General features: G+C 36.3%; 1 protein-coding gene across 4 annotated transcripts in view; it reads left to right on the forward strand.

Moving 5' to 3' along the window:
* Adgre4 (adhesion G protein-coupled receptor E4) overlaps positions 1-15,788 on the forward strand; it is a 155,089-nt gene that overhangs the window by 35,469 nt on the left and 103,832 nt on the right. For all 4 annotated transcript variants that reach the window (XM_063267566.1, XM_039084035.2, XM_063267567.1 and 1 more), the window contains exons 3-4: positions 1,606-1,656; positions 2,469-2,591. In XM_063267566.1, coding sequence (XP_063123636.1) covers positions 1,606-1,656; positions 2,469-2,591 — 174 coding nt within the window. The remainder of the gene's footprint in view (positions 1-1,605; positions 1,657-2,468; positions 2,592-15,788) is intronic.

Here is a 15,788-nt window from a genome sequence, read left to right on the forward strand (position 1 = left end):
ATTGGTAGTGTTACATCTGTTTCGATTTTGTGGAATAGTTTGGCTAGTATTGTTATGAGGTCTTCCATGAAAGTCTGATAGATTTCTGAACTAAAACTGATTGTTTTAAATATCTCACATTATTTTATATGTCTTGAGTCTCTAATCTAGTTTGATTTTTTAATGTGGTATATCTTCACTCAAATTTGACTTATTCACTGTAGTCAATTGTACACATTGATAGGAGATTTTTATGCAAGCTATGTGTATCATTTTTCATGTCTAAATAAACACACCTCTGGATACTGCAAGACAAAGCTCACAAACCAAACCTAGTCAAGAAAGAGAAGAATAGAAGCTAAAATGCATTGTAGTTTTAGTGATATATATTATTTCTAATTACATAGTTATATAGTAGAATGGTAATTTCTCAAATATCTTTGACTATATAAAATGTAGCATTTAAATCAACTTCATCTTCTTATGGATCTCTGATTTTGCAGAGGAAACAGAGCATTTCAATCAGAAAATGTGAGATTTTATACAACACAGCCACAACATCACATTCAATATGCTTCCCTTATAGAGAAGGGATTTTAGAGGGATATATATTTCCCTGTTTCCCAAAAGATACATAAATAGTATTGTTTTGCTGGAAAATAAACTCTTTGGTGGCATAACTGTCCCTCAGTTGACCATATTTCATATCCTTACAAGATCTCACAAATGATCCTAGAAGTAATCTCATTTAAACTCATTTGATAACCATGGTAGACTATGTAAAATAGCTTTTTTGAATTGCTATTAGATTCTTCTCCACCTTTTTTGTCCGGTGAAACAATAAGAAACAAACATCATGACCAAAAGTAACTTGTGGAGGAAAAAGTTTATGGCATTTTATAATATATGATCCATGGTAAAGAGAATTTCAGGCAATACATTTAAGCATGAAATAAAGCAGAATTCATGAAGAATGATGTTTATTACCTTGAATTCCATGGTTTTCCCTGTCTGTTTTCTTATATCACCCTGGACTAACAGCCCAGAGGTGGTACTGTTCAACATGCCTAGACCCTCCCACATCTATCACTATTCAAGAAAATATCCCACAGTCTTGGGATATGGGCCAATCTGACAGAGTAATTCTTCAGTAAAGATTCCCTTGCCAAGCAATGCCAGATTTGTGTAGAGTAGACAATAATCCAACATTTCACTTCTTTCTAAGAATGGTAAAAATGGAAACAGTCAGAAAAGTCATCCAATATTTGCATTCTCTGTAAATTGTGCTTTTCTTAATATAGTGATTGCATTTATAATAATATACATTGTGGGTTTAGAGGCCAGAGTTGGTAAGAGGGGCCATTTAATATAGAACAGAGATGTGGGAGAGGCATCTGTGTGAAAACCCTGGAGGAAAAGCTGAGTTCACTGGTAGGCTCACAGGAAAAATATTATGTATGTTTCACTCCAGTATTTTTACAGTCTTCCAGCATGACAATGGTCTTGAAGTAGTATGTATGAATGTAAGAGTTGTATTTATAGGGTGGACAAAGCCTATATGACTCTTAAGCAGAGCTAGACTTTTAAAGATTTTAACCTGAATATTTTCTTTTCTTTCTCTCTTAGTTCTTTCTATGCTGCTTATCTGGTCAATATTACAAATGATGACTATTTCAGGTGAGTCTATTCATTGTTAATGTCAGGAAAAAATAGTGGGATATGAAATATTGCTCCATGTAAGATAAATGCTCCCTTTAAGTGTAAAACTATGAGTTTTATATTTTTATACTTTAAGTAACATTACCTTATTTAAATACCTTCATCTTCATCTTCACCACTATTGTTTACATAACTTACCTGAGCAATTACACATGCAATTGCATTTGATGCTTAAGATATCACCATGAAGAAGACACTATAACTATAAGAAAGAAAAAAATGCACACACGATTCTTGGTTCTCCAGGTAGGAGCTGGGTCCAAGTCACAGAAATGGCAGTTGTTACCTCTTATCTTTCCTCCTACCTGTGTCTTTGATGCTGTTTTGATTTATGTTTCAGAATTAGGCCATCATACTTTCACATCAAACTTATATAAAAGTGTATGTGTACTTATAGGTAATGCATCTACACAGCTCTTAAAGCTGAGGAATCTCTCTCTCTCTCTCCATATATATATATATATATATATATATATATATATATATATATATATATACATATATATATATATATCCATTTGTCAGTCATTGACTTCATGAGCCATTTCAAATGAATAGCCATTACTAATTTGTCCTCTAGTGATTAATGATGGTTTGGCCAAAGAAATCTCCCAGAAAAGGAAATATAAGGTCTCCCAATTGAAATGTGGCCATTTGTAAAGTAGGTATTTATGGTAAAAATATATACAGAAAGCCTCCATAAACATATATATTAAACATTAGGGTGGTTATAAAATGATATGCTTCAAAGAATTTTGTGTTTCTTGTAGCTTCCTGCCCTCAGTGCAATGAAAATGCCATCTGCTTCAATAGCACTCACTGTATTTGTAAAGAAGGATTCTGGACAGGCTCAGAGAATAGAAGAATTATTGAGCCCCATGTAAAATGTCAAGGTAAAAATCTATCCTCATATGTTTTCAATTGTTGTGATTAATACCATGAGTAAACTGGTGAGGAAATGGTCCCTTTTACCTTACATTTCTAGCTAACATTCTATTGCAGAGGAAAGCTAGGGAATGGACTCAAGGTCAAAACAAAAACAAAAACGCACAGCAAACAACAAACAGTGAAAAACAAAACAAAATTGGAGAAAGAGAATAAATCAGAATCTACGGAGGAGTGTTGGTTACTTGCTTTCTCTTCATGGTTATTTCAACATAGTGGTTTGAAGAAGAAAGAGCTACATAAGATCATCTATTTAACTGCTTGGTTATCAGTTGTGAGAATTGTTTGAAAATGATTAGGAGTTATGGGCTTGTTGAATGACTAATGGCAGTAGGATGGACCTTGTCATTTTAAAAGCCCATGGTACTCTCAAATAGCTACCTCTTTCCTTTCTTCCTGTGGATCAGATAATATAATATGTCAAATACTGCCCCATCACAGACCATAAACATTTGTTGTCTTTCTTTATGTCATGATAAGACTCCATTAAGTGCTATGTTTTATTGATGTTATTTGTCACAATGTCTCTTCACAACAATAAAACAGTCTTATGATAACATTTTTCTTTAAGTAATTTCCTTACTTTAAAATGATCGTTCTTTGTGCCAAGTACAGAAAGAAAAAAAAAGTTTCTTGGCACCATTTCTTCAGAAAAACTTCCAGCTCTTTACTCTGAGGTAGTGTCTGTCTTTTTCATTGAGATACATTTCCTGTGTACAGCAAAATACTGGGTGATATTTATGAATCTAGTCTGTTAGTCTCAGTTTTTTTTTTTCCGGAGCTGGGGATCGAACCCAGGGCCTTGCACCTGCTAGGCAAGCGCTCTACCGCTGAGCTAAATCCCCAACCCAGTCTCAGTTTTTTTAATGGGGGGATTGAGTCCACTGATGTTAAGAGATATTAAAGAAAAGCAATTGTTGCTTCTTGTTATTTTTATTGTTAGAGGTGGAATTATATTTGTATGGCTCTCTTCTTTTAGGTTTGTTGTAAGAAGATTAATTTCTTGCTGTTTCTTTGGTGCAGTTTTCGTTTTGGTGTTTGAGTTTTCCATCTATTATGCTTTCTATGACTATATTTTTGGAAACAAATTGTTTTAATTTGGTTTTGTTATGGAATATCGTGGTTTCTCCATCTATGGTAATTGAGAGGCTTGATGGGTAGAGTAGCCTGAGGTAGCATTTGTGTTCTCTTAGGGTCTGTATCACATTAGCCCAATATCTACTGGCTTTTTCAGTCTCTGTTGAGGATTCTGGTGTAATTCTGATAGGGCTTCATTTATGTTACTTGACATTTTTCCATTATTATTTTAATATGCTTTCTTTGTTCTGCGCATTTGGTGTTTGGACTATTAGGAGATGTGAGGAATTTATGTTTTGATTCAATCTATTTGATATTTATGGGCATTTGTTTCTTTAGGATAGGGAAGATTTACTCTATAATTATGTATAAGACATTTGCTGATGCTTTGAGTTGGAAATCTTCACTCTCTTCTATATCAACTGTTATTAGGTTTGGTATTACCATTGTGTCTTGGATTTCCTGGATGTTGTAAGTTAGGAAATCTTTGAATTTTGCATTTTCTTTTACTGCTGTGTCAGTGTTTTCTATGGTATCTTCTATGTCTGAGATTCTTTCTTCTATCTCTTTTATTTTGTTGGTAATGTTTGCATTTGTGATTCCTACTCTCCTTCCTAGATTCTCATCTCCAGGGTGGTCTCCCTTTTGATATCTTTATTGTTTCTAGTCCCATTTTTAGATCCTGGATGGTTTTGTTTAATTCCTTCACTTGCTTGATTGTATTTTTCTGAATTTAAGAGATTTATGTGTTTCCTCTTTAAGATCTTCTACTTGTTTACCTGGATTTTTCTGAATTTAATTAAAAAAGGTTATCTATGTCCATTTTAACATCTCAGAGGTGATTGGTTCCACAGCTCTCTGCACCTAGATCCTGTGGGAGACAGAGCTGGACTCTTCGAAGAGTGGACAATTCTGAGAGCTCAGGGGAGAGCTCTACTTTATTCCTGGCCCAACAGGAACCCACCTGGAGCCCTCTGAATACAGTACATAAGAGCAGCTGGGACAGGACCTTTTTGCTTTACACCTGTGCCCAGAGCTGACCCAGTACCACAGCTATTTGTATGCAGATCCCCTGGAAAGAAAGTAGGGCTCTCAGAAGTACAGACAATCCTCAGAACACAGGGGAGACTACCATATCTACTCATATTCCTGTCCCAAGAGGAACTGAACTGAAGTCCTCTGGACACAGGGACCAAGGAGATGTCTTGGATAAGATCCTTGCAGTTTCTTCCTGAGCACAGAACTGAACCTGTGACACAGCTATCTGTATCCAGATCTTGTTGTGAGAAAGTTAGTCTCCAGGAGTTCTGACACACAGGCTTAGAGGAGAGTCAAGCCACTGTTAGAGACAGCAAGACCAGCTAACACCAGAGATGAAGAGAGGCAAGCACAGGAACCCAAACAACAGGAACAAAGATTATTTGGCATTATCAGAGACAAGTTCTACTACCAAAGCAAATACTGGATATCCAAACAAACTGGAAAAGCAATGTTTGGATTTAAAATCACATCTCATGATGATGATTATGAAGGACTTAAAGAAGGACATAAATAACTCCCTTAAAGAAATACAGGATAACACACATATACAAGTATAAAACCTTAAAGAGGAGCATATACCTTGAAGAATTACAGGAAAACACAACCAAACTGGTGAAGGAATTAAACAAAATCATCTAGAATCTAAAAATGGAAATAGAAACAATAAAAAAAGCACAAAGGGAGACAACCCTGGTGATAGAAAATGTAGGAAAGAAATCAGGAGTCATAAATGCAAGAATCCCCAACAGAATATAAGAAATTGAAGAGAGAATCTAAGGGGCAGAAGATAACATAGAAAACATTGACATAACTAACAAGGAAAATGTAAACAAAGAAAGTTTCTAATCCAAAACATCCAGTAAATCGATAACACAATGAGAAGATAAAACCTACCCAGAAGTGTTGGCAATCCTGAGACTACAGGACAGGAGAGACTGCCACTTCTGCTCACCTTTTCCCACATCCCTGGCCCAAGAGGAAACTGCATAGTGCCTCTGGACACAGGAATATAGGAACAGTCAAGTTGTAGGAGCCCCACTGTGCAGACTGCACCAGGATCTGAACTAAACTAGTCAAACAGCTCCCTGCTCCCAAATCCCATGGGGGGTTAGAGAGAGAGCTAGACCTTCAGAGAGGCAGAAACTCCTGTAAACCAGAGGGGACTACTCTCTGCCCACATTCCCAACTCAAGAGGTAAACACCTTGTGCCATCTGTGCCCCCTGCACACAGTGACCTAGGAGAAGTAGGGGAAGGAGACTTCTGGTTCCTGCCCACACCGAGAGCTGAAAGCCAGACAAAAGAACAACTACATTCCTGAGAGCAGAGCACTCTGTTCCCATAACTGGCTGAAAGAAAACAGGAAAACAGGTCTACAGCAGTGCTGACACACAGGTCCACAAGAGGATCAAGCCCCCATCAGAATCAGCAAGACAAGCTAACATCAGAGACAACCTCATCGCGAGAGGCAAGCACAGGAACCCAAGTAACAGAAACCAAGACTACTTGGCATCATCAGAGCCCAATTCTCCCACCAAAGCAAACACTGGATATCCAAACACACCAGAAAAGCAAGATTTAGACTTAAAATCACATTTTATCATGATGATGGAGGATTTTAAGAAGGTCATAAATAACTCCCTTAAGAGAATATAGGACAATACAAGTAAGCAAATAGAGGCCCTTAAAGAGGAAACACAAAAATCCCTTAAAAGAACTACTGAAAAATACAACCAAATAGGAGAAGGAAATGAACAAACCCATCAAGAAGTTAAAAATGGAAATAGAAACAATAAAGAAAGCACAAAGCGAGACAACCCTGGAGATAGAAAACCTAAGGAAGAGATCAGGAGTCATAGATGTGAGCATCACCAACAGAATACAAAAGAGAGAAGAGAGAATCTCAGGAGCAGAAGATACCATAAAAAAGTCAACACAACTGTCAAAAATAATGTAAAATAGAAAAAGCTCCTAACCCAATATATGCAGGAAATCCAAGATACAATGAGATCAAACCTAAGTATAATAGATATAGAAGAGAGTGAAGATTCACAACTTAAAGGGCCAGTAAATATCTTCAACAAAATCATAAAAGAAAACTTCCCTAACCTAAAGAAAGAAATGCCCATAAACATACAAGAAGCCTACAGAACTCCAAAGAGATTGGCCAGGAAAGAAACTCCTCCCATCACATAATAGTCAAAATATCAAATGCAAAAAAACAAAGAAAGAATATTAAAAGCAGTAAGGGAAAAATGTCAAGTAACATTCTGATACTTATCAGACCTATCAGAATTACTCTAGACTTTTCATTAGAGACTATGAAAGCCAGAAAATCCTGGACAGATGTCATGCAGACATAAGAGAATACAAATGTCAACCCAGGTTACTGTATCCAGCAAAACTATCAATTAACAGTGAGGGAGAAAAGAAGATATTCCATGACAAAACCAAATTCACACAGTATCTTTGTACAAATCCAGCCCTACAATGGATAATAAGTGGCAAAGCCCAACACAAGGAGACAAGCTACACCCTAGAAAAAGCAAGAAATCAATCTTTTTGCAACAAAACCAAAAGAAGAGAAGCACACAAACATAATCTCACCTCCAAATATAAAAATAACAGGAATCAACAATCACTATTCCTGAATATCTCTCAACATCAATGGACTCAACTCCCCAATAAAATGACACAAATTAACAGACTGCATACGTGATGAGAACCCAACATTTTGCTACCTACAAGTAACACAACTTAGAGACAAAGACAGACACTACTTCAGAGTAAAAGGCTGGCAAACAACTTTCCAATCGCAGGATTTGAAGAATCAAGCTGGAGTAACCATTCTAATATCAAATAAAATCAACTTTCAACCAAAAGTCATCAAAAAAGATAAGGAAGGACACTTCATTTTCATCAAAGGAAAAATCTACCAAGATGAACTCTCAATCCTAAATAATTATGCTCCAAATACAAGGGCAACTACATACATAAAAGAAACCTTACTGAAGCTCAAAGCACTCATTGCACCTCATACAATAATAGTAGGAGATTGCAACAGCCCACTCTTATCAATGGACAGATCATGGAAATAGAAATTAAACAGACATAGACAGGCTAACAGAAGGTATGAACCAACTGGATGTAACAGACATTTATAGAACATTCCTTCATAAAACAAAAGGATATACCATCTTCTCACCACCTCATGGTACTTTCTTCAAAACTGAGCATATAATCTGTCACAAAACAGGTCTCAACAGATACAGAAAGATAGAAATAATCAGACCACCAGGAACTAAGGCTGGTCTTCAATAACAACAATAAGGAAAGAATGCTCACATGTACATGGAAATTGTACATGGAATTGAATGGTAATCTATGATAACCTGCTCAAGGAAAAAATAAAGAAATTAAAGACTTCTTAGAATTTAATGAAAATGAATGTACATCATACACAAACTTATGGGATACAATGAAAACTGTGCTGAGAGGAAAACTCACAGCTCTGAGTACCTGCAGAAAGAAGCAGGAGAAAGTATAAATCAGCAGCTGGACACCACACCTAAAACCTCTAGAACAAAAAGAAGCAAATACACACAGGAGGATTAGAAGGCAGGAAATAATCAAACTCAGGGCTGAAATCAACCAAGTAGAAACAAAAAGAACCATAAAAAGAATCAACAGAACCAAAAGCTGGTTCTCTGAGAAAATCAACAAATAGATAAACCCTTAGCCAGACTAACTAGAGAACACAGAGAGTGTGTCCAAATTAACAAAATCAGAAATGAAAAGGGAGACATAACTAATTCAAAAAATCATCAGATCTTACTATAAAAGCCTATATTCAACAAAACTTGAAAATCTGCAGGAAATGGACAATTTCCTAGACAGATACCAGGTACCGAAGTTAAATCAGGAACAGATAAACCAGTTAAACAACCCCATAACTCCTAACAAAATAGATGCAGTCATTAAAGGTCTCCCAACCAAAAAGAGCCCAGGTCCAGACGGGTTTAGTGCAGAATTCTATCAGACCTTCATAGAAGACCTCATACCAATACTGTCCAAACTATTCCACAAAATTGAAATAGACAGAACAGTACTGAATTCCTTCTATGAAGCCACAATTACTCTTATATCTAAAGCGCACAAAGACCCAACAAAGATAGAGTACTTGAGACCAATTTCCATATGAATGTGGATGCAAAAATACTCAATAAAATTCTTGCAAACTGAATCCAAGAACATACCAAAATGATCATCCATCATGATCAAGTAGGCTTCATCCCAGGGATGAAGAAATGGTTTAATATATGGAAAACCATCAACATAATCCACCAAATATGCAAACAGAAAGATAAAAACCACTTGATCATTTAATTAGATGCGGAGAAAGCATTGCACAAAATTCAACACTCCTTCATGATACAAGTCCTAGAAAGAAGAGGAATTCAAGGCGCATAATAAAAGCCATATACAGCAAACCAGTAGCTAACATTAAACTAGATGGAGAGAAACTTGAAGCAATCCCAATAGAATCAGGGACTAGACAAGGGTGCCCACTTATTCAATATAATTCTCGAAATCCTAGCCAGAACAATCAGACAACAAAAGGAGGTAAAAGGGATACAAATTGGAAAGGAAGAAATCAAAATAACACTATTTGCAGATGTTATGATAGTTGATGCCAATGGTTCCACAAGAGAACTACTAAGCCTGATAAACAACATCAACAAAGTGCCTGGGTATAAAATAAACTCAAACAAATCAGTTGGCTTCCTCTACACAGAAGATAACCAGGCTGAGAAAGAAATTAGGGAAATGACATCCTTCACAATAGTCCCAAATAATATAAAATAACTTGGTGTGACTTTAACCAAGCAAATGAAAGATATGTATGATAAGAACTTCGAGTTTCTGAAAAAAGAAATTGAAGAAGATCTCAGAAGATCAAAGATCTCCCATGCTCATAAGTTGGCAGGACTTATATAGTAAAAGTGGCCATTTTATCAAAAGGGATTTACAGATTCAATGAAATCCCCATCAAAATTCCAACCCAATTCTTCATAGAGTTAGACAGAACAATATGCAAATTCATCTGGAATAACAAGAACCCAGGGTAGCTAAAATTATCCTCAACAATGAAAGGACTTCTGGGGGAATCACCATCCCTGATCTCAAGCAGTATTACAGAGCATTAGTGATAAAAAATGCATGTTATTGGTACAGAGACAGGCAGATAGACCAGTAGAATAGAATTAAAGATTCAGAAATAAATCCACACACCTATGATTACTTGCTTTTTGACAAAGGTGCCAAAACGATCCACTGGAAAAAAGATAGCATTTTCAGCAAATGGTGCTTGTTCAACTGGAGGTCATCATGTAGAAGAATGCAAATCGATCCATTTTTATCTCCCTGTACAAAGCTTAATTCCATGTAGATCAAGGACCTCCACATCAAATCATATATACTCAAACTAATAGAAGAAAAAGTGGGGACAAATCTCGAACACATGGACCCTGGAGAAAATTTCCTGAACAAAACACCAATGGCTTCTGCTCTAAGATCAAAATCGATGAATAGGCCCTCATAAAATTGTAAAGCTTCCCTAATGCAAAGGACACAGTTCTTAGGACAAAGTGGAAACCAAAAGATTGGATAGAGAGCTAATATCCAAAATATACAAGGAGCTTATGAAATTATGAACTTATGAAGTTAGACTGCCGAGAGACAAATAACCATATTAAAAATGGTGTACAGAGCTAAACAAAGAATTCACAGCTGAGGTATATCAAATGGATGAGAAGCACCTAAAGAAATGCTCAATATCTTTAGTCATCAGAGAAATCCAAATCCAAACAACCCTGAGATCCAACTCACACCAGTCACAATGGCTAAGATAAAAACTCAGGTGACAGCAAATGCTGGCGAGGATGTGGAGAAAGAGGAACGCTCCTCCATTGTTGGTGGGATTGGAGACTGGTACAACCATTCTGGAAATCAGTCTGGAGGTTCCCCAGAAAATTGGACATTGAACTACCTGAGGACCCGGCTATAATTCTCTTGGGTATATACTGAAAAGATGCTCCAACATACAACAAAGACACATGCTCCATTATGTTCATAGCAGCCTTATTTATAATAGCTGGAAGCTGGAAAGAACCCAGATGCCCTTCAACAGAGGAATAAATACAGAAAATGTGGTAAATGTACACAATGGAATACTGCTCAGCTATCAAAAGCAATGACTTCACGAAATCCATAGGCAAATGGATGGAACTAGAAAATGTTATCCTGAGTGAGGTAACCCAATGACAGAGAAACACACATGGTATGCACTCATTGATAAGTGGATATTAGCCCAAATACTTGAGTTACTGAAGATGCACAGAACACATAAAACTCAAGAAGGATGACCAAAATTCAGATGCTTTACTCCTTCTTTAAAAGGGGAACAAAAATACCCATAGGAGGGGATAGTGAGGCATAGTGTAGAACAGATACTGAAGGAACAATCATTCAGAGCCTGCCCCACATGTGGTCCATACATATACAGCCACCAAAACTAGATAAGATGTATGAAGCTAAGAAGTGCAAGCTGACAAGAACCAGATGTAGGCCTCTCCTGATAGACACAGCAAGAATGTGAGGCATATACATAGGCGAATGCCAGCAGCAAACCACTGAACTGCGAATGGGACCCCCTTTGGAGGAATCAGAGAAAGGACTGAAAGAGTTGAAGGGGTTTGAGACCCCATATGAACAACAATGCCAAGCAATCAGAGCTTCCAGGGACTAAGCCACTACCCAAGACTATACATGGACTGACCCTGGGCTCCAAACTCATAGGTATCAATGAATACCCTTGTAGGGGCACCAGTGAAATGGGAAGCCCTTGGTCCTGCCAAGACTGTACCCCAGTGTATGTGATTGTTGGAGAGGCAGTAATGGGTGGTGGATGCGTGGGCAACACCCATATATAAGGGTAGGGGGAGAAATAAGGGTGTTGATGGCCTGGAAACTGGGAAAGGGAATAGCATTTGAAATGTAAATAAAAAATACCCAATTTAATTAAAATGGAGGAAGAAAATAACCTAAGAATAATATGTATAGAAGAGAGCGAAGATTTCCAAATTAAATGGCCAGTAAATATCTTCAACAAAATTATAGAAGAAAACTTCCCTAACCTAAGGAAAGGGATACCCATAAATATATAAGAAACATGCAGACCTCCAAATATATTTGACCAGAAAAGAAATTCCTCCCATCACATAATAGTCAAAATATCAAAGGCACAAAACAAAGAGAGAATAAAAAAGCAGTAATGGAAAAAGTCAAGTAACATGTAAAGGGAGACCTATCAGAATTGCACCAGACTTCATGAAAGCCAGAATATTCTGGGTAGATAGCCTACATACATCTAAGACAATACACATGCCAGCACAGGCTACTATATCCAGCAGAATTCTCAACACAGAAAAAGAGACCAAGTTATTCCACGACAAAACCAAATTGAAATAATATATTTCCAAAAAGCCCTACAAAGTATTCTTCTTCCAACAAACCCAAAAGAAGTGAGGCACATAAACGTAATTACTCCTCTAACAGCAAAAATAACAGAACACAACAATTACTATTCATTAATATCTCTTAATAGCAGTGGACTCAATTCCCAACTAAAAAGACATAGACTAAGAGATTGGATGCAGAATGAGGCCCCAGCATTTTGCTATATATAGGAAACCTATCTCACTGACAAAGACAGACACTATCAGAGTAAAAAGGTGGACAAAGAATTTTCCAAGTAAATGCCCCCTCCCAAAAAAAAGCTGGAGATATCAAACCAAATCGACTTTTCACCAAAAAATTTGAAAAAAGATAAAGAAGGAAACTCCATTTTCTTCAAGGAAAAAAATGACACCAAGATGAACTCTCAGTCCTGAATATCTATGCTCCAAAAGCAAGGGTACCTATATTCATAAATGCAACCTTACTAAAGCTCAAAGCACACATTATGCTGCTTACAAAAATAGTGGGAGACTTCAGCAACCCATCCTCAGCAATAGTCATATCATGGAAACAGAAACTAAGAAGAGACAAAGAGAAACTAACAGAGGTTATCAACCACAAGGTTTTATCAGACATCTGTAGAACATTTCCTCCTAAAATAAAAGAATATAACTTCTTCTCAGCACCTCATGGTACCTTCTTCAAATTTGGCCATATAATCAGTCACAAAATATGTAACAACAGATGAAAGAATATTGAAATAATCCCATACATCCTGTCAGATCACCATGGACTAAGTCTGGTCTTCAATAACAACAAAAATAACAGAAAGCACACATGCACATGTAAGTTGAACAAAGCTCTACTCAATAATAATTTGGTCAAGGACTTGTAGTTTGAATTGATGGACTGTGCTGTGTCTTAAGTTGAAGGCGTTCTGAGTATACCCTGAATACTTGTCATTTTTTAGAGTAAACTCAGGAGTATTTTATTCCTGTGTTGGTTACCTATTTGAATTTCTATAGTGTTTTGTTACAAAGTTTTGGTTTATTGTTTTATTTATGTTTTCTATTATTTTAATTTTGTGTTTATCTAAGACATATGTACCTGCCAGGCACTGCCTAGACATTCAGACCTATAGTGTCATTAATCTCAAATACTTTGTATTTATATCACTTATTCAAAATAGAAGCCCAACAGTAGATTATTTGGCCATATCTATCACATCAATTACTGTATATGGATGGGTCCTTTCTGTGCTGCCAATCCTGTTTCCCTCATCTGTTTAACTATCCTTTAGTATCATGTTGTTTACATGGATATATATTTTTTTCTTGTTAAAATTTTAAACTGTACTAAGTATTTTGCCTTTCTTCTCAACATAGTTCAAATGTACATGTCCCCTACTGTGAGTGAATTAACTATCATTTAAGAGACTCATTTTCCCTCTTTACCGTTGATATCATATCCCCATTTCTCTACTAATTTAACCATCTTGAACTTGATATCCTTAAATATAAAATGCAAAAGTTTTAACATAATTAGCTTGGCTAATTTTATTTCATTGTTCATTTTGCAAAGAATAGAATTCTCATGATAAATATTTTGGAGAATTGTCTAAATTAAATTTATATTCCCAAACAAAAAAAATAATTTGGTCAAAGAAAAAATAAAGAAAGAAGTTAAAGACTTTTTGGAATTTTAATGTAAATTAAGGCACAAAATACCCAAACTTATGGGACACAATGAAAGAAGTGCTAAGAGGAAAATTCATAGCTCTGAGTGCCTCCAAAAAGAAACAGGAGAGAACATACACTAGCAGCTGGAAATCACACCTAAGAGCTCTAGAACGAAAAGAAGCAAATACACCCAAAAGGAGTAGATGGCAGAAAATAATCAAACACAGGGCTAAAATCAACCAAGTAGAAACAAACAAACAAACAAAATCCTATGCAAAATATCAACAAAACCAGGAGCTGGTTCTTTGAGAAAATCAACAAGATAAATAAACCCTTATCCAGAATAACCAAAGGGTTCAGAGACAGTGACTGAATTAACAATATCAGAAATGAAAAGAGAGACATAAAAACAGAATCTGAGGAAATTTTAAAAACATCATCTGGTCCTACTACAAAGGCCTATTTGCAACAAAATTGGATAATCTGGATAAGATAGAAAATTTTCTAAACAGGTACCAGGTACCAAAGTTAAATCAGGATCAGATAAACCATCCAAACAGTCCCCAAACCACTAAAGAAATAGCAGCAGTCATTAAATGTCTCCCATACCCCCCCCCTGGCAAAAAAAACCCACAAAAAAGCCCAGGACCAGATGGGTTTAGTGGAGAATTTATCAGACCTTCAAAGACGACCTAATACCAATACTGTCAAAACTATTCCACAAAATAGAAACTGAAGGAACACTATCCAATTCCTTCTATGAAGCCACAATTACACTTACAGGTAAATCACACAAAGACCAAACAAAGAAAGAGAAGTTCAGACCAATTTCCCTTTTTAATATTGACACAAATACAACTCAAATAATTTTCGCAAACCAAATCTAGGGACACAACAAAATGGACATGCAACATGGTCAAGTAGCCTTCATCCCAGGGATGCAGGGATGGTTCAATATATGGAAATACATCAACTTAATCCACTATATAAACAAACTCAAATGGAGAAAAAAACCACGTGAACATTAAACTACATGGTGAGAAAGCATTTCACAAAATTCAATACCCCTTCATGGTAAAATTCTTGAAGAGATAAAGAATTCAAAGCCCATACCTAAACATTCTCAAAGCAATTTTGGAGAAGGTACCGTGAGGTGCTGAGAAGGTATATTTTTTGCTTTTGTATGAAATGTTCTATAAATATCTGTTATATCCATTTGATTCAAAAGATTTTTTAGTTTCTCTATGTCTCTGTTTAGTTTCTGTTTCCATGATCTGTCCATTGACGAGAGTGGGTGTTGAAATCTCCTATTATTATCTTGTGAGGTGCAATGTGTGCTTTGAACTTTAGTAAGGTTTCTTTTTTGAACGTAGGTGCCCTTGCATTTGGAGCTCAGGTATTAGGATTGAGAGTTCAACCTGGTAGTTTTTTCCTTTGATGAATATGAAGTCTCTTTCCTTATCTTTTTAGATAACTTTGTGTTGAAAGTCGATTTTATTCGACATTAGATTGGCTACTCCAGCATGTTTCTTCAGACCATTTTCCATCCTTTTACTCTGAGGTAGTGTGTGTCTTTGTCACTGAGGTGTGTTTCCTGTATGCAACAAACTGCTGTGTCCTCTTTCCATATACAGTCTGTTAGTCTATGTCTTTTTATCAGGGCATTGAGTCCATTGATGTTAGATATTAAGGAATAGTGTTTGTTGTTGTTGTTTGTTGTTTGTTGTTGTTGTTTGTTGTTGTTGTTGTTGTTGTTGTTAGAGGTGGGATTATGTTTCTCTCTCTCTCTCTCTCTCTCTCTCTCTCTCTCTCTCTCTTTTAGTTCTGCTGTA

The sequence above is a fragment of the Rattus norvegicus genome, chromosome 9 (assembly GCF_036323735.1).
Source record: "Rattus norvegicus strain BN/NHsdMcwi chromosome 9, GRCr8, whole genome shotgun sequence".
Classification (NCBI taxonomy): domain Eukaryota; kingdom Metazoa; phylum Chordata; class Mammalia; order Rodentia; family Muridae; genus Rattus; species Rattus norvegicus.